Source organism: Gopherus evgoodei, chromosome 11 (assembly GCF_007399415.2).
Source record: "Gopherus evgoodei ecotype Sinaloan lineage chromosome 11, rGopEvg1_v1.p, whole genome shotgun sequence".
Classification (NCBI taxonomy): Eukaryota; Metazoa; Chordata; order Testudines; family Testudinidae; genus Gopherus; species Gopherus evgoodei.
In genome coordinates, this window is record NC_044332.1 from 47,056,777 (window position 1) to 47,081,336 (window position 24,560).

A 24,560-nucleotide genomic window follows, 5' to 3' on the forward strand; every position below is an offset into this window, starting at 1 on the left:
TATAACAATAAACAAAATAATATCTATGTGACAAGCATTCCCTTGCCAAGATGCTTGAGGTGCCAAACAATTTAAAATGCAGTACAGTTATAATCGAACAGCAAAAAAGCAGATAGCATTTTAAAAGCCATTTAATCATTTGTTGAACATGCAGTAACAATTAAGTAAGTTTAGGAACGCAATCTAGTTTGAACAAAAATATTCCTTTATTCCTGGACTTGCTTACACCTATCCTGGTGAGAATAACGTGTTTCTAAGGAGGCTGAGGTCACAGTTTAAAAAAAAATAAACACATTTAAAAGATCTTGTCTCTGCAGAGTAATGATGGCTTCACAACATTCTCTTTTATTAAACATTTCTATGTACAATAGAGATCTTGTACCAATTTCTCTCCTTTGCTTCAATCTTAAAGTGAGTTTACTTACTTTACTGATCTCTTATTTGAAGTGCAACAAGGACCATAGTAGGAGTAAAACTGTATCATTGCTTTTACAGTCCTGCCCTTTGAAAACTAGGCAACCAATGTTCTTTGAAGTAAAGTAATAAAGTGATTGTTTTATCCAAAACCATGATTTACACCTACTATTCTAGTCTAAACTATTGTATATGGGTTCTTGTACAGTGCTCTTCACCATAGTATCTCTGCACCTTCCAGTAGTGCATTAAGCAACGTAACTAACATCTGTCACATATTTTTCTTTCATCCTATCCCCGGGGCAGGAGTGTGTACAGCATTTTGTTTTCTGTTATTGATATACTATTATTGATATTAGGGCTCTTTTAGCTGCTTTCCTATAGAATAAGCAGCACACAGAAAAAAGAATAATTTGCCCAGAGAGGATTACATCAACAAAAGACCATTAGATTTTTTTAAAAATCACTAGATCAGCTTAGAAATGAACAACAGACATTTTACACCCACAAAATAATTAAATGAGTATGTGATCTATTGGAGAGCAGTTTCTCTCTCAGATACTTCTAATGCACCTGTCACTCTAGTATCTAAGTAACACAAAGTCAAAATCAATGCACTTGTTTTGTTTTATTTCATACAACTATTTGTCTCTGCTCAGGAGAGGCCCGGAACTAAACTAAGTATGAACAAAAGTCTCAGCACCGAAGAGAATTGTTCCTGCCAGTCAAGGGTCAGTTTGAGTAAGTTAAACAGCAAAGCAATGCATGGAAGTTCATACTTCAGGTGCCTACATGTATTGTCATAGTAGATTAATAAAAGACTTTATCTTACAACATTTCTAGTCCACTGAATTTTTAGAAACTCTAATTTTGCACTGTGCATACCTGAGAGGGAACATTTTTGGGTGGCTCTATTCGAATTGTTGGGTCCCATTCTCCAGGAGGGAGAACTGTAACCTGATCAAGAAACTCATCTATTCCAGAAACCAAGTCATTACGATCTTTAGCTTTATAAGCAACATCATGGAATACCTGTTAAAGGAGACAAAAAAGAGAAATACAAGAGATTCTCATTTTACATGTCAACAAGAGGGTAAAATCCTTCATGATATCCACTTCTCCTCCATGGTACATAACTTATTTATTTCCCCCGTTTTAAAATGAATCACAGTTTTGAGCCAGCTGCAGTTTCTACTAAGATATCCAGTGTGGAAAGCACCCTTCAAGACTGCAGAATTTTCCAAGTATCTTACAGTTTAAAAAAATGTGTCGTTGGTTCCACTGAAAAGTGACTCTGTAAAAATGGCATCTTCCTATTCCCCAGATCTGATCTGGGAGTGAGAATTTTGTATCTCAACACCTATCTCGTTACTTCAATAATAAAAGTTACTTCCTCTAACCATCACAGCCATGCGATCATAAACTGGATTCTAATTCTCTTTGCACATCATAAGAATGGTTAAACTATGTTTCAATTGGAGGCTCAAATCCTATCTTTGGTTACATCCATGCAACTTTATTGAAAAAAGCCAGATAGATCAAAAAAGCATGTCTGTGTCTTTGGCTGCAGCAGCAGGAATATAGTCATGGTGTTGAACCTTACATCACAAAATGAAAATGCTAAAATACAAGGGTTCAGAGACAAAAGTAAGTGCCTGACGGTAGTAAACCTCAGCTATCTAGTCACCTAGGAGTGTTAGGAAGCTTGCAGGTACGTCAGTTATAGACAATATTTTCATTAAAATGTTACAGCAACTCTGCAAATGACTTCACAGACCTATACATTTATTAGCTGTGGGGGAACATCAGGATGTACACCTCTACCCTGATATAACGCTGTCCTCAGAAGCCAAAAAAATCTTACGACGTTATAGGTGAAACCATGTTATATCAAACTTGCTTTGATCCACTGGAGTGCACAGCCCCAACCACCCCGGAGCACTGCTTTACCACATTGTATCTGAATTTGTGTTATATCGGGTCGGGTTATCTCGGGGTAGAGGTGTAGTTGCCAACTGTTTCCTTTAAAGAGAGTTTCTCAAAGACTGACTTAAAACTATGGGGGTTCCCACTAATTAGGCAGGTAGGCAGAGTATTTCAGGAATACATATGGACACTGAATCTGGTGAACTTTTTGGTTTGGGGTCATCCTCAGTTTGAAATATCTGTACAAACAAACTATAGTTAATCTATAAATACCTCATCTGTCATTAGTGTTGCAATTGATCTTCCAATCTCATGGTACTGTTGGCCCTTCCCTAGTGGTCCCAGAAGAATAAACAAAAATCTGCACATAAAAAAAGCCAAAAAACAGATATTTCAAGAATGGAAAACTTAAACTGACATCATGCAACACAGAAAAGTTCATAAAATTGATTAGAAGAAGTAATATCTGAAGGGGTGAAATAGTCTCTCTCTAAATATCCTTACACAATAATTTAAAATTGGAGATACAATTACAAAACATTACATAAATGTGTATTATGCAAGGGGATGGCCTGAATAGCTTTAAAAACCCAAACTCACTTAAGTTTCACAAACATGCAATTAAATTGTGGATATCCTAAAAATTAGGCAAAATATTTTTGACAGAAGCATGCAGCATTTTTGTAAAATTATGGAAGATACTCTATCCCCAGACAGACACACGCACACAAAGGGTGGGAAATAAGTATTGTTGTCTTCTCACTGTGTCTTTTATTTAAGAGGATTCTGGTTCTCCTCTATGCTATTCCCTACACATCTATTTTCAAGTATCAGAACTATGGGATGTTCTGCCAAGAGCTCACAGGGTTGTCAAATAGAGCAATTGTCAAAAAAAATTAATTTTAAACTTTTTTCTCACAAAAAACCCGATGATTTTTAAAAAATATAATTGTTCATAGAAAGTTTTCTTTAATTTTCCCAATCAATTAAAAAAAATACCCCAACTTTTTTTACTAGCAGCAAAATGAAAAATAGAAAAGAGTCAGGGGAAGAAAACTGGAAAACTCAAACCTCAAACATTTTCAGTTTCAGAAACAAAAATGTTTTTTAATTTTTCATCAAAAATTTTGCGAAGTGTTTTCCCATTTTTTGCAGAACATACTCACCATATTTTGACCAGCTCTTGAGTCAAGCTATATAAGGAAGATGCAGTATGTGGAGTTATCATCCCTGTATGGCCACATAAGTGCACACACATATATATATCTGATAGTTAGCCAACCATCAGTCAAATTTGTTTTCCAAGTTCATGTTTACTAAAGTGATAAACCCAATTAGAGCTGATCTAATTATCCATTAAGAATTTAGCCTTTTTATCTCCTTGCAAATCACTCACAAACTGAATTCAGTGAATATACTTGTTATTCATAAGTATTCACCAAGTATTTATATGAACACTTTTTACTATGGGGTGGTCAATTCATAATGAATAGTCAGAGTGCGACTGGTCACCCAACTCACATGGTTTTGTTTCTGCTCTGTTTAAAATGAGCAAATGGCAAAGAATGAACAATGAAAAGAGCACTTCTAGCCTGAGTTCTTGAACAAATAATTATCCAGAACACACTCCTGATTTTGCCATCAGCTCAGAGTAATGGGCACTGCATTGCTGTGTCGCCAAGAGTTACAATCTCCCTCCTGGTTTCCTTACTGCTTGAATAAGGGAGTAGACTGCTTCTGTTCTGTGCCCAGTGCATTGGTGCAGTTATGCTATATAGCAAAATTAGTGGGGTGAAGTTAAGGCTCTGCCCACTCCACGGCCCATTTTGTGCCTAATTGTGCAAGAAGGCAATGTGGTGGCTGTGCAAATCCTTCCCTGGCCATTCTGCTACCCACAATGGCTCTGCATCACCACATTAGTTGGGCCACAATTAGGCCCTCATATTAAAAGGAACTAATTAATAATATTTAATTATTAATATATTAATATTAATTATTAATGCTTTCACATACATTTGTATTAATCCCACTTAGTTCTAATTTTTCACAAATAATTACATTTTGTATCAGCATATCATTGTTTATATTGTGGTAGCATCCTCAATGTGTAGTTTCCTGGAAAATTTCTCCCCCCTTTTACTTCATTTTTTAAATTATTTAACAATAAAATAAAAAGCTAGAATTAATTTCTCCCCCCTTCCATGCTCCCCTGAAAGGGAGAATACAAGTCAAATCCAAGGAAGCAAAGGGAAGGGGGCTAATCACGGAGGACAAACTATGGGAGAAGCAGTGGTGAAATTTGTGGGTACTGGAATCCAATCACCCCTTTCAGTTCTCTCTTTTTCAGCTGTCTGCCCCACATGCCTATTGCTCTTGAACAATGCTATCTTAATAAAGAATTGGAATGGGCTCTATCTTTTATACCAGTGTATTTATTTCCTTTGTCATTCCTCCCTCCAGGAAAAGTTATGCAGGATTATGCAAACAATTTACAGCTCTCAGGTAACCTGATCAACCTCTTTGCTGTTTACGTCTTCAGTTTCTTAGCAATTCATCTGAAATGTTTGTAATTCAAATATGCTAATCTGTTCATCATGGTTTCAGAAACAGTGCACTTCTGCTTCTACTTCTAAGAAGGGCACACAGGCCTCAGGTCCAATAATTAACCTAAGGAAGAAAGGAAAGGTGCCTGCCCCTCTTATAAGGTAATAATTCAATTCGTAACTGGATAAAAAAATAGGGCTGAAGGATGATTCCCATCCACATCCACAAGTGATGCAATTTAGAAAAATGTGAAATGGAATAAACTACCGTCTATATTTTTTGCACAATCTCTACTTACCGTGTTGGAATTGGAACTTCAGCTAGTCCTGAAAGCAATACTGCAGGGGACAATCTAACAAAAGCAACTACGGCACGATCCAAAAACTCTAGTTCACCAACTAAAATATTTGACGCTTCAGCTCCAGGAGGTATCTTTTTCATAAAGTGTAGGTCAACCTAATAATTAAAAGAATAACAGCAGAAAAGTTCAAAGGAAAGGGCTTGGTATATTGTCTGAAAAACTAAAGTACACAACAATTTCTCTCTATTTCATTGACACACAGTATCTTCACTCGGTCACCACTTAACATACCACCAGCTGCCTGAGTTCTTTTAACCAGTCTGCTTGCAGTGTTCTCTTCTCTTGAATAAGTTTAAAAAGAGAAATTAACGAATGCTTCTTGGTAATATGAATAAATATCAGTCTTTAGCATTTGCCCAGCTATGCAAAGGGAATATATATAATCCTGCTGCACAAACAACTTTTAATGTATCCTAAATATTTTACTTACAGGGCCAAAGCAAATATTAACAGGAAATACACCACCTTGTTTTCTTCTATCTTCTTTATTATGCTAATTAACAGTAGTTATAAGAGGGCAAAGCCTTGGCTTTATCAGCAGGTGCAGTGTGTAGGAAACTTGGATTCAGTGGATGAGGTTGCCATGCTAGAGTCCCAACAAGATGGGAGATAGGAAACAGTCATAGAAGGAAGGTGTCAATCAGCCAAAAATCACAAAGCACTATTGCTGTCAGGCTTGGAGGAAGATGTTTTCCAACCTCCTGAGCATGAGAAAATAAGCTATGAACAGAACTGTCTAGAGAGGGTATTTGAAAAAGTGAAGTGAGGTAATAAGTTTGAAGCTACAGAGCAGTGGTACTCAATGTTGAAGAGATGGAGAAGCCATGCCATTACTGAATGGCATCACAGGTTGATTATCCCTTATATAAAGGTTCCTTAAGGCCCAAACGGAACAAGCTTTTGGTAAGAGTCAGACCCATCTTAAATATATACAAACATTCAACTTTTTATTTTAGGTTTGAAATGTGCTGGGTATATATCAAACTGACAATCTAAATGAGTTTTAATATATCTTGATTACACCATTATTTCTATAGCGTCTATAATTATTTGCCTGATATTCAGACTCATATATTTATGTATTACTTCCACAATACCATTCTACATGTCATTATGTAATAATGATAGCAATACAATATAAAACATGTATAATTGACTTCACAATGCACTAGTCTTGCCTAAGAATTTCAGAGTATGGTTTTGTCATTTGCTTTCCTTTTACTAATCTAAACACAACAACAGTGACCAAATCCAATATAAACTGTTAAAGTGGACCATTTTAATGTCTATCTTACAGCCATCTGTCAGTACTAGTGTAAATAGTCTTCAGTAATATTTAGAAAACTGTTTTCTTTGCAAATGGCTTTGGCACTTACTCAGAATTTAGACATAACGGAGTTGCCTGTGTTATGAAATATATTTTTAAAATTATATTATTTCCCCAAACCTCAAAAGCGATGTTTCTAATGTTACCCCAACCTAGCATACACATTCTTTATGATAACACGAATGATACTTCAGTGTGTTAGACAACTGACAAACCAACATGAAGGACTAAGGACTAGTAAACTGAAAGGTCTGAATAATTTTTCAGAGGACTAAGCCACCAGAGTTTCAGTAGATGCTTGAGAAAAGAATTCTCTCTCTTTTTGATTTTTTTTTTTTAAAAATACATTGCCTAGCATGGTCTCTAGGGGCTTTTGCCATGAATTAAAATTACAAATCACAGAAAACTGAAACAGCAGCTGCTCCTCACCCCCAAAACCAGAAAATAACTAACTAGAGATGAAACCAAAATCCCAAACAATAATCCCTTATTGTACCCCAAAATCTGAGTAGTAGAGGAGCCCTTCAGTGTGCCATATTTAGGCTATTTCAGACCAAAAGATCTAAGACTGGAAGCCCTTCATGGTAAACAGTTTATACTGAGGCGATTCCAGTTGGAGCTCCTCTATTGCCTGCAGTTTGGTAATATTACATGAGAAGAGAGGCACTCACTCAAGTATGCAGATCCCAATGGCTTTATAGGTTAAAATCAACACCTTAAACTTAATCAAGAGACAGCTAGGCAGCCGGGACAGATCATGCAGCATTAGTGTCATGTGCTCAGGATAAGAAACTCCACAGAGCAGGTGGACTGCTGCTTTCCTCATTAACTTTGGTTTGTGACTGGATCTTAGGTGTTGTCCCATATAGCATGCATCTGAGGTGAGAAAGGCATCATTGATGGTGGCAAGTTTCACATGTGAAAGAAGAAGGTCATACTCTCCTGGCCAAATGAAAATGAAAAAAGGATTTCCTATAAACTGCTGCTATATTATCATTGAAGAGCTGGGGTTCCAAGAATACCTCTAGACTGTGAAGTCTCACAGATAGCACACACCCACCATTGAGGGGAGAGAGGACCTACACTATACCTTCCAGTTGCTTCCTCCAACCTACCAGTCTCACCTCACTTTTGTCGAGAAAGAGCTTCAGCCAACTAGCCTTCATTCATGCCCCAATCTCAGTGAGACACTGGAAAAGTTATTTAATAGGACTGGCTGGATTAGGTTAGAAATAAAACTGGGATTCATCAGTATATGAAGGCACCACAGCCCATTCCTCCTCATTAACTCTCCTAACAGCTCCACACGCACTGGACAGAAGGGGAGAGAAGATGGAACTCTACAGAACTCCACATGAGACTGCCCGTGGAGATGAAGAGCAACTATTCAACATCATCTTCTGGGAATGCTCAGCAATGAAGGAATATGAGAACTGAATCCCACCCAATCCTGTTATAGTTCAAAGCTGAATCAATCATATCTCATGATCAATGGCATCACATGTATTTTGAAAGATCTTACAGTATCAGTATGGTCTCTGGCTTTGATTAAAAAATGCTCTTTTTCTGTGCTGAGAACAGGTAAGTTGTAAGTGAGGGGGGCAAAGGTGTAGTCTCTTTAACACTTCCCTGGGGAACAGCCCATCCTGTAGTGTAAATCAGAAGCAGAGAAGAAAAAAAGTGCAGTGAGCTTCAGTCATTCGTAGCGCACTCTGACACCAGGGGCTAGGATGGGGGCCAGGATAAACCCCTTAAAGTCAACCATCTCTAAGCCAGAGGTCTGATGCATTTGAGCAGCATTCAAAGGGCAGATTGCAGTGTTGAATCTGGCTTCCGATCTTTATCCATCAACAGGAAGATATACTCTACCAATACCACCAATTCAGTCTTTGTGCTGTATATGGATTGGTATCGAGATTGAGGAGGCAAATGGCTCAGAAGTTTGGAATGTTAGAAGCATCCCTTGGGAAGCCGGATTAGTGGGCAGAGTGTAAGTGATGTGTCAAAGGTGCTTTTTGTAGAAGATAAAATGAAATGAATATGTGGAACAAATTAGAATAAGAAATTACAATACTCAGGAGGAGTACTTGAAAAATATTGTCTACATGGCGCTAGCAAAGTGCACTAGAGGGGTGCAATTTGCCGAGCACGCTAATGCATCATGCTCCATATAGACCTTGTGGGCACACTCTAAAAGTACCTACGTTTGCATTAATATAGTCCTCTTTGAAATGAGACTACATTATTGTGAAGTAGGAACCTTTTAGAGGGCAGTCTGCATGCAGCATTCCAGTGCACTTTAGAAATCACACCCCTCTAGTGCACTTTGCCACACCATGCAGACAAGCCCTTTGTGTGCTCTGCATAACATTACTTTCCCCTCTGTCTAAGCATGTTATCCAATTACTGCTGTCAGAAATTACTATACTGGCACTTATCATGGGAGATTGTATCCCTACATATACAGGCTTAAGAGGATAAACTAAACTATATAAAAGACAGCTAGCAAAAAATCTTCTAGTTAAAATTCCATGAAGCCATTTTATTCATGTAAACAAAAGCTGTCTCTTTTACTACTTCCTGAAACAACTACTGGTGTTTAACTTATTGAGGGTTCTTAAGGTTAGCTAGAAAGATGGGAACTTGTTCTCCTCTTACACTCAGGGGTGCAGGAACAATTTTTATAGTGGGCATGCTGATGGTGGAAACCATGGTGTTTGTTATTACTACTTCAAGCCAGAGGGTGTGGCAGCACCCCCAGCACCTCTTGTTCCAGTACCACTGCTCACGCCAGTGAGAATCCAGAATAGTTCCGGTGAAGTCAGTGATATCACACCAGTGTAAAACTGGTGAATGAAGTTTCAAAATCTGCTGTCTCCATTTTCCTGCAGCATGAAAACATATCTAGAAAACAGAGTCTGATTTTGAAAGATGTGGAGTTAAAGACCCACAACTATGAGTTCAGGAGGTTCTGGCCTTCAAATTTCAAAATGGCTGTGGAGAACTGTGAGAAAAGCATTACATGAAGTGGTGTAGTGTTCTCCAGGTTGCTATTGGTCTCATTGCTGTTCTTTTAAATTTTTAATTAGACAAATCTATTTTTATTGTTACCATTTTCAATAGATGTTACATTTCAATACACAGAACATTCACCAAAAAAATATGAATATTAGTTTGCACCAATTAACACTTTTAAAACCAACATTGAATAAAAATGTTGTACTCTAGAATGGAATACATTTGTTTACTGATACATATATTTATGTATTTAAAGGGTTAGTACTGGCCTCCAATTTGAATTACATGTCTCTGCTGTAGTTAAATCTGCTTATAACCAGTGTAGAAATACAGCCAGAGTGCTGCCCCATCTCTCTCTCTTCGTATGCAAAGGTCCTTTTCACATCTTTGTTTCTTCCCACATAGACAACTGTACTGCCCTTTTTAATGGTCTCCTAGTCCCTGCATGCAAAACTGACAGACTTCAGCTGGTACAAACTGCTGCTGCTAGGATTCTGTCTGGCACCAGATGGAGTGAGCACATAACTCTAGTTAGTGCTGGCTCAATTATACTGACTGGCAGTCAGATTCCACAACGGATTCAAATTGCCATTCTTCAATAACTGTATAAATCCCTTTAGAATTTTGGTTCTAATAACCTTTCCTGATTTGCTCAACTCTTAGGCCTGGTCTACACTACGTGTTTAAACCGAATTTAGCAGCGTTAAACTGATTTAACCCTGTACCCGTCCACACAACAACGAGGCCCTTTATACCAATATAAAGGGCTCTTTAAACCAATTTCTGTACTCCTCCCTGATGAGAGGAGTAGCGCTGAAATCAGTATTGCCTTGTTGGATTAGGGTTAGTATGGCCGCAAATGGGTGGTATCCCACAGTGCACCATTGTGACCGCTTTGGAAAGCGATCTGAACTCGGATGCACTGGCCAGATAGGAAAAGCCCCGCAAACTTTTGAATTTCATTTCCTGTTTGCCCAGCGTGGAGCTCTGATCAGCCCGGGTGGCCATGCAGTCCCAAATCCAAAAAAAGCTCCAGCACGGACCGTATGAGAGATACTGGATTTGATCGCTGTATGGGGAGACAAATCTGTTCTATCAGAGCTCCATTACAGAAGACGAAATGACAAAGCATTTGAAAAAATCTCCAGGCTGTGATAGACAGAGGCCACAGCAGGGACTCGGTACAGTGCTGCGTGACAAGAGTAACGGAAAGCCAAAGAATCAAATGGATGCTCATGGAGGGAGGGAGGGGGAACTGAGGACTCCAGCTATCCCACAGTCCCTGCAGTCTCCAAAAAGCATTTGCATTCTTGGCTGAGCTCCCAATGCCTGAAGGGTCAAAAACATTGTCCGGGGTGGTTCAGGGTTTATCTCATCAGTTTACCTCCCCCCCCCCCCCGTGAAAGAAAAGTGAAAAAAATCATTTCTTGCCATTTTTCAGTGTCACCATATGTCTACTGCATGCTGCGGGTAGACGTGGTGCTGCGGCGCTGAACAGCAGCATCCCCTCCCCTTCCTTTCCTGATGGCAGATGGTACAAAATGGTGGAAAACCATCATCATCCCATGAGTGCTCCTGGCTGGCCTTGGTGAGGTCAACCAGGGGCGCCTGGATAAAAATGGGAATGACTCCCTGTCATTCCTGGCAGACGGTACAAAATGCTTGGTAACTGTTCTCATCATAGCAGCTGGAGCCTGAGCTCCATCAGCTCCCATCCCCTTTCATGTCAAAAGAAAAGATTCTGTACTCCCTGGACTATCATAACAGCGGGAGGCTGCGCTCCTCTCTCCCCCACACTTTAATGTCCTGCCTGGACTATCATAGCAGCTGGAGGCTGCCTCCCCCTCATTTTATCTTGCTAAAAAGTCAGGTGTTTCTTATTCCTGCATTCTTTATTACATCATCACACATATGGGGGGACATTGCAATGGTAGCCCAGGAGGGTTGTGGGAGGAGGGACGCAATGAGTGAGGTTGTTGCAGGGGCACCCTCTAGAATGGCATGCAGCTCATCATTTCCGCCGGATCTCTGGGGCTCTGACCCAGAGCGGCTGTGCTCTCTGGCTCTCTAGTAGACTTGCCCCATATTCTAGGCAGGACTGACTCTATTTTTAGATAAAACATAAAGAAGGGAATGACCCAGGGAATCATTTCCATTTTTGTCCATGCGCCCCCGGCTGACCTCAGCGAGGCCAGCCAGGGGCACCCATGATAGCAGCAGATGGTACAAAATGATTGATAACCATCATCACCCATTTCCAATTGCAAACAGTACAAAATGATTGATAACCGTCATCTCATCGCCAATTTACAATGGCAGACGGTGCTACCTTGCAAAGGCAAATGAATGCTGCTGTGTAGCACTGCAGTACCACCTCTGTCAGCAGCATTCAATACACATACGGTGACAAAAGGCAAAACAGGCTCCATGGTTGCTATGCTATGGCATCTGCCAGGGCAATCCAGGAGAAAAAGGGTGCAAAATGATTGTCTGCCGTTGCTTTCACGGAGGAAGGATTGAGTGACGACATTTACCCAGAATCACCCGCGACACTGTTTTTGCACCACCATGCATTGGGATCTCAACCCAGAATTCCAATGGGTGGAGGAGACTGCGGGAACTATGGGATAGCTACCCACAGTGCAACGCTCCAGAAATCGACGCTAGCCTCGGTACATGGACGCACACCACCGAATTAATATGCTTAGTGTGGCCATGTGCACTCGACTTTATACAATTGTTTTCCAAAACCGGTTTATGTAAAATCAGAATAATCCCATAGTGTAGACATACCCTTATTTACCCAAGCACCAGTTGAAGTCATCTGTTGCTGGCATGCCTATCTCATGCCTGTACCTAATATGAAAGTTTGTTTTAGGCATGCAGCACCTTCTTCAAAAATGAGGAACATTTTTTATACCAAAACTGAAGACTAGCTTGTGTTTCCTTGCTTTCTATTATTAGTTTGTCATTAAAAACCATACTACTGAACTACTATACAACTTTGTAAAGTGCATTGAAATATTTTGGCGTAACACAACGTTATGAAGTTATAGATGTTCACCAAAAGCAAATTATTCTTCAGACACATAGAATCCACAAAAGCAGGTTACAAAAAGCACATTTTAATATATACATTATTCCCACAAGAGAACACATGCTAAGTCTGAATGATAAGCAATCTGAATTACTTTCCTACTTAGTCAGCCCTTTACTCATTTCTGAGATCTCTCCCTACAATCTGTTGCCTCCCTACAGTGTTATGCAATGAAAAGTGTGTCTAAGCTCATGGAATGTGATTGCCTGTTAGCAATATTTTAACGTTTTATTGGAAACATTTAAAAACCTTTATTGTAGGTGCAACATATGTATTTTGTGGCACTGACGTGATAATGTATAATATTGAAGTGAAACATCTTTTGAGCTTTCTCTGATTAACACAAACCACTCTTTTTATTTAAAATTTCTACTTGCCAGTCAGAAGGCTCTTTTCACAGTCAATAAATGCTTACCTTGCTAAAGTCAACAGTGCTGTTTTCTCTGCTCACGTCATTTTTATTTTCAATGCAGGCGGGAGCAGACTGTGGGGAAACAATCTGACCTGCTAAAAAAAAATACTGTTATTACAGAATACTAACAATTATTTACATTACTACAGAAGCATTCTATGAAACAAGTGTTAGAATTAAATTAGAGTATCACATATGTTTCATTCTGCATGTGTATGAGAATGTAAGCATGGAAGTGAAATTAAAGACTTATTTAGAACAACAGACAAATTCTCAACAGACATAACATTCAATAGCTGCAGCTAGAGATGAGAGCATCCATTTTAGAAAAATTTAAACCTACTGTTGAATATTGTGAGGACAGATTTTTGTGTCATTCACAGTGTATAAGTTCTGTTCAGAATTGTTACTCCATTAAAAAAATCCTTATTACAAAACAGTCCCACATCTACCAAGGTAATTTCCTAAGCAATGTGAGGAACTGCCAACTTTATGTCTCAGTGCTAAAAACTTGCCCATGTGAGTAGTGAATCAAAGGGGACTCCCCATGTACATAAATTTCCTCATGTGTGTAAATGGGCATTAACTAGCATGACAATCAAAGCTAGAATAAAGTACTGTTATGAAAAATAAATGTATTGACATTTAAGTTGTTCAAAAAAAAGTATAAATTGTTAACTAAGATATTGAAATGGAAAACAAAACTTTTAAATGAAGAAATTTCCATTAAAATCCAGGGAGGAAGAAACACAAAATATTTATTAAAATTAGAATTGCTCAAGACAGGAGGAAGTGTTCAAACATAAGCCATAATCATGCAAACAAACACATGCATGAGTTTATTCACATTAGTAGTGCTAGTGAAGCCAATGGGATTGCTCATGGATGAAGTTATACATGGGAGTATATGTTTACAGGATTAAGACCTTAGACTAGTGTGCGTATAGCACAATAGTCTTGTGGAAATATGGCTCTTACAGTCTCATGTAGACCAGCACAATGAGTACTGATGTGCAGTTCTCAGCCTGGTGTGACTTGCAGCATTTTCCATCTTCTCATTTGAATATCGTCCTTTGCTTTTCTAGTTATAGTCAGTTATCTATTAATTTCAACTGAGTCGAATATTTTTAGCCATTTAAGAAGAGGGACAAACATTATTACTTAAAAGTTATTTTACAGGTCTCCAAAACAAACAAACAAACAAGCAATAAGCCTACAGGAAACTAATATTCTTGTAGGGGAAGCCTGACTAAGTGTGAATAACAGCACTGCAGTAAAATAGTCGGATTTTGCCACTGAAGGTGCAAAGGAAGTATTAGGTAACTGAAGAAGGGCATGTAAGGGAGAAAAATATCCATCCATATATTTAAAATATATTTTAATTAATGGGGACACTCAGCTCCCTCTGGAAGAGAAGGGAGGGAATGGGAAGGGAAAGAACAGTTCATTTCATTCCTTTGGTTTGATTGTGAGAATTAGAGTAAATCCTATCTCAAATCAATCTGTAACATTTAAAGGAGTTGGAGGGGAGGGAACAGACACACATAAATACCTTGGGTGAAAAATGTTGAACTGATTGGGTGGGAAGTGGCATGTCAGAAAGGGAGAAAATTGGGGAACCTAGCCACAGAAAGAAAACTCTGGGTATCTAATGGGTGCATAAAAGAAGGCCTGACAGCTGAAAGCCTAGCAGCAAATAAGATGTCTAGTAATGGTGAGACACTGAAATAAAAATCAGGAGCATCTCAAGAAACAAAGGGCCCAAACCTGCAAGGTTCTACCAGTTTTTCAAAGGTATTTAGGTGCGTACAGTTGCACATATTTAGGTACTCCAGAGCTAAGCAGCTAACCTTTTTTAGGCACTTTTGAAAATCCCCACTGAATCTTTAGGTGCCTAAATCTGCCCCTAAATATGCTCAGCTGCCATCAGAAAAAGTTAAGCAACTTGCAGGATCAAGTCCTGTGGGGAACTAGAGATAGGGCCAGTTCCAGGCACCAGCTGAGCAAGCAGATGCTTGGGACAGCCAAGGGGAAGGGGAGGCACTTCGGGCTCTTGGGCAGCAATTTGGCGGTGGGTCCCTCGGTCCCTCTCGGAGGGAAGGACCTGCAGCCGAATTGCCACCGAAGAAGAAAGTGGCATGGTGGAGCTGCCGCCAATCACGGCCTTTTTTTTTTTTCCCCCACTTGCCACTTGGGGGGGCAAAAACCCTGGAGCCGGCCCTGACTATAGAAATACCTTAACCCTGGACAAAGCATAAATGTCCAGCTTTCTTCCACAATCAATGAGTGTTCCAGTGCAGAGCTGACAGGGATTATCTGTTGCAACAATTACTGGACAGAAAATGTGACTTTCACAAAATCAAAGTTTTCCACAGGAGAATGTCCATGTTGCCAAAACAAAGGTTGAAAATATTGAAATTTATGATGAGATGAAAATTCTAATATTTGATCAACTCTATTCCAGACAGAGAGGGACAAAAAGAGCGAGTGCTCTAGCAGATGCAAGAAGGTTACAATTCTGAGCCATTTAATTTTACTTTCATGTGATGAAGATTAATGGATTATTGTAATCTGAAAATTTCCCCATAAAACAAGGGATTTTAAGAGAATTCTAATCTATACAAATATTTCAGGGGAATCTCTACAATTTTTCCAAACGGTTCTCCCACTACTAGTTATAAATATTCGGTTATGAATGGGCAAATTGTTAATTAGCTGCTATTCAATTTGCCAGTCTCAAAATTATAACTGTAATTCAAAAAAACCCCAACTTCATACCCTTCATACTATATATTACTGCATATTACTATGTTTTCATGCTTTAAAAATTGGATTTCGATATGTAGCAATATACTAGAATCATTTTGGACCATAACCCTCCTAGATAATAGTGTTCAACTTTTTTGGATTATAGAACCACAGTATGTGAATACAATTTCTGCACCAGTCTGGTGATTTCAATAATGTAATGTAAAACATTCTGGTGACTCTGTACTGCTTTTTTTTTTTTTTTTTTTTTGCATTCTATTAAAGTGATATACACCCCTGTGGAAAGGCCCAGCAGAAAGCCTTTGCACCACTTACGTCACACTTAAGCTCTTTGCTAAGTGCTAAAGGTACCCTTAAATAGAGTTGGGCTTTGTATGCACATGAGTTAATAGACTGCATGAAGAATAAATGCAATACAAAAATCTATTACTCAGGGAAGAATTTCACAACTAGTAAGCATATGTAATACAGAAGAGAGATATGTTGCGAAATGTCTGGACCAGATTCTGCACTCTGTTATACCCATACAACCCCCATGATTTGGTTGGGATCATAAGGGTGCAAGAGAATGTAAAATTTAGATTTGTAATTTAAGATCTATAATCTCCTCAAATTCAGGGAAGAATGCTTCTGGGATTATGTGAAATGGACTGAATGTTCATTCTTTATTTTTCTAGGCAAATAGGAAACATGAATAATTACAGATATTAGCATACACATTTTGTATGCTAGAGGGAGAGAGACAGAGAGAGAGAAGCTAAAGCTTTTTTCATAACTTAGTATTTACATCTGTATTGTTATTCCATAAAGTGAAAGCTGAAATGCAATTCTTTAATTAAATTCTGGCTATAGTGCAGACTCAAACTTCACACAAGTGTATACCTACCCATTGAGCTGGAGGTGTGATTCTCAGCTCAAGGAAAAATACCTGCTATAGCTTTTGGGGAGCTAGTGTGCTAAAAATAGAATGTTGCTGAGGCAGCACAAGCTGTTGGAGTGACTACCTGCCCCGGGTTTGTACCCATCCAAGACCTTAGGCATGTACTCAGGACAGCTAGTCCATCCCACCACGTGTGCTGCCACAGCTACACTCTAGCTCTCTTTCTCCATGAAAATGGCAAACATCATATCTAATTTTAAAAAGGGAAACAAAGAGGGCTTAGGGAATTGTAGACTGGTCTACCTAACTTTGATAGCTGTAAAGATACTGGAACAAATTATTAAACAATCAATTTGTAAGTGCCTGGAGGATAATAGAGTGATAAGAAATAGCCCTGTCAAACAAGGAAATTCAGTTGGTTACAAGCCTAGTAGATAGGGCGAAGCAGTAAATGTGTTATATCTTGATTTTTGTGAGGTTTTTGACACTGACACTGTCCCATGACTTTCTCATGAGTAAACTAAAGAAATGTGGTCTAGACTAATTTACTAAAAGGTGGGTGCACAACTGGTTGAAAGTCTGTATTCAAAGACTAGTTATTCAATGGTTCCCTGTCAAACTAGGAGGGTGCATCTAGTGGTATTCCACAGGGACCAGTCCTGACTCCAGTACTATTCAATATTTTCATTAATGACTTGGCTAACAAAGTGGAGAGTAAGCTTATAAAATTTACAGATGACACCAAACTGTGTGGGGTTCCAAGCAGTTAGGAAGACAACATTAGAATGCAAAATGACCTTTACAAATTGGAGAATTGGCCTGAATTCAACAAGATGAAATTCAATAAAAACAAGTGCAAAGTACTACACTTAGGAAGAAAAAATCCAATGTACACCTACAAAATAGGGAATAATTGGCTAGGTGGAAGTATTTCTGAAAAGGATCTGGGGGTTATAGTGGATCACAAATTGAAAGAGTCAACAATGTGATGCAGCTTCAAAAAAGGCTAATTTCATTCTGGGTTGTATTAATAATAGTATCTCATATAAAACATGGGAGGTAATTGTCCCGCTCTACATGGCACTGGTTAGGCCTCAGCTGGAGCACTGTGACCAGTTCTGGGCACCACACTTTAGAAGGATGTGGACAAATTGGAGTGTCCAGAGGGAAGCAACAAATACGATAAAAGATTTAGAAAACCTGACCTATAAGGAAAGATTAGAAAAACTGGTCATATTTAGCATTGAGAAAAAAAGACACATGAGGGACCTAATAGTCTCAAATAAGTTAAGGGCTGTTTTAAAGATGGGGGTGATCAGTTGTTCTCCATCTCCACTGAAAGTAGGACAAGAAGTAATAGGCTTAAACTGCAGCTAGGAAGATTTAGGTTAGATATTAGGAAAAACTTTACCTATATGGGTAGTTATGCTATGGAATAGCGATGTTGTGGAATCCCCAATATTGGGGGTTTCTAAAAACAGTTTGGACAAACACCTGCTTGGGATGATCTATGTCTGCTTGGCCCTGCCAAAGCACAGGGAGCTGGATTTGGTAACTTCTTGAGGTCCCTTCCAGCCCTCTATTTCTAAGATTCTAGAAGAGCTACAGTGAGTATGAATCCTCAAGATGGGAATCACACCCCCAACTCAAAGTGTAGACAGCTTGGAAGCCTCTAACCAGCTAATGTGATGTCAATTTTTAATGGTCTAAACACTTGCTTTAACAATTGTGTCTAATAACTCCCTGTGGGAACAGAAATGCACACTACAGGAAACACAACAGGCCCTAGTCAGTATGTGGAGTTTGTGAATGGCTTTTGTTCTTTTTGCATGCCAACACAAGACTTTATTTTTTATTTTCCATGTATGGTACAGCCTTAATTTAAGTAAAACAGTGAGCCCAGGAGAAAATTTGAAAATGCAAACCAAGTGGATCCTACAGGCTCAAAATGCAGACAGCAAATAAATAGAATGCAATGTGCTTAATTCTGCTGGGGTCTGACTCATTATTTTTGAATGCCTGGGGTTGGCAATATTGTGATTGGATCAATGGGAATGGTGGGGACCTAGGCAGTAGGATCACAGACAAGCCACAAGTACAGCCCATTAGCCACAGTAACAGCCACATTCATGCAGTTGCTCTATGTCCTGTCTTCAAGTTGAAGAAGATGATTCCACTGCTCATCTCCAGGAACACCTATATATCTCTGTCAAGTCAAACACTTTTACTTGTTTTGTGTGTGGAGGTGGGGGTGAGGTGGAGAGGAGGGAAGATGACCAGAATTTCATTCTTTAACAGCACTGAAGTATAGAGAGAACACTTAAAAATCTGATGATGATATCAACGCCTGGATTTATTCTACTGTCAGTATGCATCAAGCATTCCAGTAGTTATAGTCTTCTGTTTGAGAAGTCATCAAAGAGAACTGCTGATTTTCTAAAGCATGTACCTGCCAATCAATTGTAACATGCTATCTAACTGAAACACTCAGCATGCATGCACGCACACACACACAGAGGAACTTAAACATTTCAACAGACACACTCATGTTTAAATAGGTTTTAGGGGCTATCTAATTAAAATGTCAACACCAAAACCAATTAAATAGGCTTCATGGTTTTACGTAGAAAATAATTTGCTTTTAAGATAAAGGAAAATTCCCAAGACTTTAAAAGTATGTATAGTAGATACGCATGTTCAATTTTAGGAAATAACAATAACTCAAAAGAAATAGATTCTTTCATGCAAAACCAAACCATTTATATACCAAAGGAATTAAAACGGGGTCCATTTTTATATTGCATTGATAGATGCCTATATTAAAAGAATTCAGTATTTTGAGAAAACCTACTAATTACACCAAGTAAAAATCAGAGTTCCAGAAAGAGAATTTAAGCTACAATATACTATGGCCTTCCAAAATTTCAACCCAAAAGTTATTGCATTCAGGATACCTTCAGTACTCAATATTTATCCAAGAAACCTTGTTTTTATCGAAAGACAAACAAAAACAACCACAGTAAGCACAGTAACCACAATAAGCACAAAAGAACAAGGTACAACTAAAAGAAATCAAGGCAAATCAAACATGGAGCTTCATAAGCCCTGAATATTTATAAAAGCATACAAAAAGCTACAGTATTCCTTTCCATTCAGTAATGATTCAATGTTTTTAGAGCCCAGTACTGGGCCTTGTGGACTTTTAACTATGACTTCTTACTAGTCCCCAATTTTCAAATCGTAAAGGGACTCACATCTAAGGAGACTAGGAAGCAAAGGGATAAATAGTAACAATATATTAAGTAGATTAGGGTCAGATTTTTGGTCAGAGTATTGTAAAGTTCAAATATAATACAAAATTCAGTTTTTAGCTACTGTATTTGTAAAGAACAAATGCCACTCTCATTGTACCTGCACAACTGAGAGTAGAATTTGGTGCCATTTGAAAATACTTCTTATGAGAAGAAGCAGAGGAAGTCAGATTATGAATTTTTGTATATTAGACCTGAACCTTAAACATAACTCCATGCATACTCATGCAACTCTAACCAAAATGATGTGGTTTGCCACTTTCTCAACTGATATAAGAAAATGAGTTTAAAAATAAATGGTTTCTAGTCTCAAATATTCCATTTTAGTTACAAATAATGACCATCATCATGTAGGATTCTCTTATAAAATTATCACAGCTTCTGCCAAAGGCCTTAAATATTATTAGCCTATAGCAAAAAGTTGCATGCTAGAAGGAAACTGAGATGAAGACATGGATGTACATGTTAATTGACCTGAAACCCAAGCAGGATACATTTTTATACTACCTCTCAAACCTTCAAGGAGATTACAGAACCCAAAGGGTAGGAGATGAGGGAGGTACAGAGATGAGATGAGCCTGTTAGAGACAGACACAACAAAGACAGAGCAAAATAAAGAAATATAAAGATGAATGACACAATTCCATATATGTAGATTATACATTTAATCATGGGTACAAGGAACATATGGAGAAAGAAAGAACAAATATTGGGTGACAATGTTTAAGAATTATGTGAGCCTTATTTCAATAATATCATGAAAAAGCTGTGGATTGTAAGTCTTGACTAAAATTAGTTAGCTTGAAAAGAGTACATATCAAATATGAAATACAATATTAGATCATTTAATTTAGAATACCTATGGCTGGGTCCAGCTGTATCGGCTATACAGAGAAAAGGAAACCTATGAAGAATTTGATCCCATATTACATATGCAACCAAAAACTCTCATTTAAGTCCCTGGGTGTCTTCAACAGGCAAGGAATATAGGATCAGGCCCTTAGAGACAAATTCATCACTGGTGTAAACAGAAGACTTTCTATTGACCTCAGTGTAGTTTCATCTGCTTTATATTAGCACTTAATTTGGACATTAATGCTTAACTGCAGATACAAGATTATGAAACTGGGATGCAAATAACGTAAAAATGCAACCTAATGGAAAAGTAATTTATAATCTATGGGCCAAATTCAAAAGTGATGCATACATCAGACTCCCTAACATGAATGTAGCATGAATGTACATCCATTATAGCAAGTATAAAGAAGACTGAATTAGTGCAATTTGCAAGCCAAGGAGCTAGAAGATGTGAGAAGGCTACTTTGATTCACACTTTTCTTATGTAACCCACTGGTGCATGTCTGACAGGTCCTCACTGTGCTGATCTGCAAGGGATATGAGCAATTACAGTCCCAAGTGCCACGGTGTCATATCTGTGTCAAATTTAGAGGCGATTTAAACTGTATGTTGATAAGTGGGCATGACTGACTCTAAAGGAGTCTCGGTGCAAACACCACACATAGGGAAAGAAGAAGGTGCAACAAGGTATATGTTAATACGGATGGAAAGCGCTATTGTAACTTACACCTTCTTGCACCCAACTGTTAATCTCTTGTCCTGTTACCTTTCCTCAGCCTGTTGGTGTGCAAGTTACATCAGGAATGGATTTGTCTATACTTGGAGCTGGGGGTGTGATTCTCATATCAAGGAGACAGAAATCACATACACATATTAGCTCTGATCAAGTGAGAACGCTAAAACTAGAATGTAGCTGCATCAGTGCGAGTGGTGGGAGGGGCTAGCTGTCCCAAGTACAATCCCATCCAAGAACCTAGGCATGTACTCAAAGTGGCTAGTCCCTCCTGTGACTTGTGCTGACAAAGCTACATTCTATTTTTAGCACACTAGTGCAAGCCTTTGCTCAATCCAAGCTAGAACAGGTATATCTCCAAGTGTAGAAGTTAAAGGTATATAGCTAGTCAGAAACAGGGGGGTATGGAGATTGCTGTTTACTGTCAGAATTTTGTTATCGTCTGATTTTTCTGACCAACCATACTATCATGAAACTCACACTACTAGTTCTCCATGCAAAAATGTGTGCATAAATTCTGCATTGCAGAAACCTGTTCAAAAGTACTGAAAAATATTTGTTACCATTCCTGTAATAATGCAAAAGTGGTGTATCTGGTCAAAGCTAGTTTTTAGGGATATACCATCATCTTGAGACATACATTTACATATATAAGTCTCAAACATCAAGATGAGGATTCTATTAATCTCACTAAAAATATGTGTTACATAGCATTCCAAACTTGAGCTGCAAAGATGACTTGGTAATGGCAAAAGATTATATACACCTCTACCCCAATATAACGCGGTCCAATATAACATGAATTTGGATATAATGTGGTAAAGCACCACACCGTGGGGGTGGGGGACTGTGCACTCCTGTGGATCAAAGCAAGTTTGATATAACACGGTTTCACCTAGAACGCGGTAAGATTTTTTGGATCTTGAGGACAGCGTTATATCAGGGTAGAGGTATATTTTAAAATTCCACTGGCTTTAATCGCATTTACTCTGTAATTCTTTTCCACCCTCCATTCTGGGCATTCAGTGTTAAACTAAGCTTTTTTTAAAAAAAATCATTTCTGCTGTTGTTATGCCAAATTTGAGTGTCACTTTTTATTGGAACATCAAAAGCAGGCTTTTAATTCTCACAGTTTTGATGCTTATTGAAAAGTGAAAGTTAAACACAGCATGGTAGCATGAAAAATGCATGGTAAATCCATAGCACCCTGACATTTTGGCCCTGAAGAGGATGTGAAGAAAAGCCATTGTAAACAAAAGATAATACTATTAAATACAAAGAAAATTAATTAGAAGTTCTGAGAGATCCACACACAAAGAAAAGCAGAGGAAGAACGTAAACACAAATATTTCCCAGTAATGCCATCCTGATAGTCTAGTGAGGGCACAACAGGTTGTCCCCTACAGGGGATGAGAGTTTGAGTCATGGTCTCAGGTCTTTACTTCCAAGATATTTGGGGTTGGGCACACTGCCAAGCTAGCATGTGCAGACACTGGAGAAAGAAGGGGTTGAATGCCTAACTACAGTGAGTGACTAGAGTTGGGGGAAATGGTGTCGCTAAACCATCTTTCCATGCCCCAACCCTGGGGACACCAAGGGCTTAGTGGCTTTACAAGTTACGATAGTTGTAGCAAGTCACACAGCACTATGCCATCTCTAAACCGCCTGAGGATTCTCAGTGTAACCAACCTGGGGTTTAGAAAGCATGGCCCCTTTAAAACCTCATCCTGAAGCATAGGAAGTGCTGGTTTTTCCAGGAGGAGGGGAGTCAAGGTAGGGAGAGTGTCAGGGATGTGGGTGGTGGTAGCGCCAGACAAGGGGCCTACAGTGAGCAGGCTCTCCCACAGCAAAGCAGCTGAGAACCAGTCCAAAGCCTGAAAGGACAAAGCTGCTGACCAGAGATGTCCCAGGATGGGAGCCAGCAGGTGCACCACACCAGGAATCACCTGAGAAAGATAAACTAGACCCAGTATCATTGTCCCCCAGAGCTGTATGGGGCTGTGAGGATGGGACATGCGACTTTGCACTGCGAATAAGGAAGGAGGCTGTAGCTAGTTAAGTGGGGAGGGTTGTTGCTCTGTGTGGGGTTTTTTTGAGAGTGGAAGAAGAGGCACCAGAGGGTATTTTGGAGGGAATGTTTACTGGTGCCAAAGAACCAGGAGCACCCAATGACTCACTGTCAGACTGGAACTCTTCCCAGGATTCCTGAGCTCTGAGTCTAGATGCTCGGCGTCTATCCTTTTATATTGCAGTATCATGAGGCCTGTGGGTCCTCCATTCATCCCTCTATTAATAAATATTTCCTTTCCCCATATTTCTTGTACTATTCAGGGAGTGGATGCATGTTTACTCTGCTGGGGAGGAGGAGGGGTTGAACAGGTGTCCCTGAGAGGGAAGGAAGTTTCCCTACTGCATTCCTGTCTATGCCTTTTTCTGGCTGGAGCAGCCTGCAGAGCAGACTCCATCTTGGCCAAAAAGGCGCTACAGTTACACCAAGAAAAATCTTCAGCTGCTCTCTTAGGGCAGATTCTGATGGCTATCCACTGCCTCAGTAGAACAGAGAACAGGTTCTGGGACAAGGTGTCTGGCATTGCTCTATTTATTACTCTCTGATCATCTCTGGATCAGCATTGATGGGCTCTGAAAAGGGCTGCGTCCATTTCTTCTTGGCTTGGAGATGTTCAGCCTTGGAGGACTGGAAGGAGAAAAATGGAAGGGATCAGCAAGACTTTAGGGATACCTCAGAAGATCTGCTTGTTCTCCTCAGAAGATCTGACAAGACTTTTGTATAATTAAGCCTTTGTAGAAATAATCATAAAATAAATTGAACAGCTATTTTAATACAATTTTGAGATTGCGGGAGAGAAGGACACTTTCATACCTTGCAATTGGTTGGAACCTTTTTTACAC

General features: G+C 39.0%; 1 protein-coding gene across 4 annotated transcripts in view; it reads right to left on the reverse strand.

The window, feature by feature from the left end:
* The window catches only part of SLC4A10 (solute carrier family 4 member 10), a 247,848-nt gene that overhangs the window by 51,575 nt on the left and 171,713 nt on the right, over window positions 1–24,560 (reverse strand). For 3 of the 4 annotated variants that reach the window (XM_030580419.1, XM_030580416.1, XM_030580420.1), the window contains exons 7-10: window positions 13,103–13,194; window positions 5,183–5,340; window positions 2,614–2,701; window positions 1,300–1,446 (exon numbers count right to left, since the gene is read on the reverse strand). In XM_030580419.1, coding sequence (XP_030436279.1) covers window positions 1,300–1,446; window positions 2,614–2,701; window positions 5,183–5,340; window positions 13,103–13,194 — 485 coding nt within the window. The remainder of the gene's footprint in view (window positions 1–1,299; window positions 1,447–2,613; window positions 2,702–5,182; window positions 5,341–13,102; window positions 13,195–24,560) is intronic. The other variant, XM_030580417.1, reaches the window with a different exon arrangement.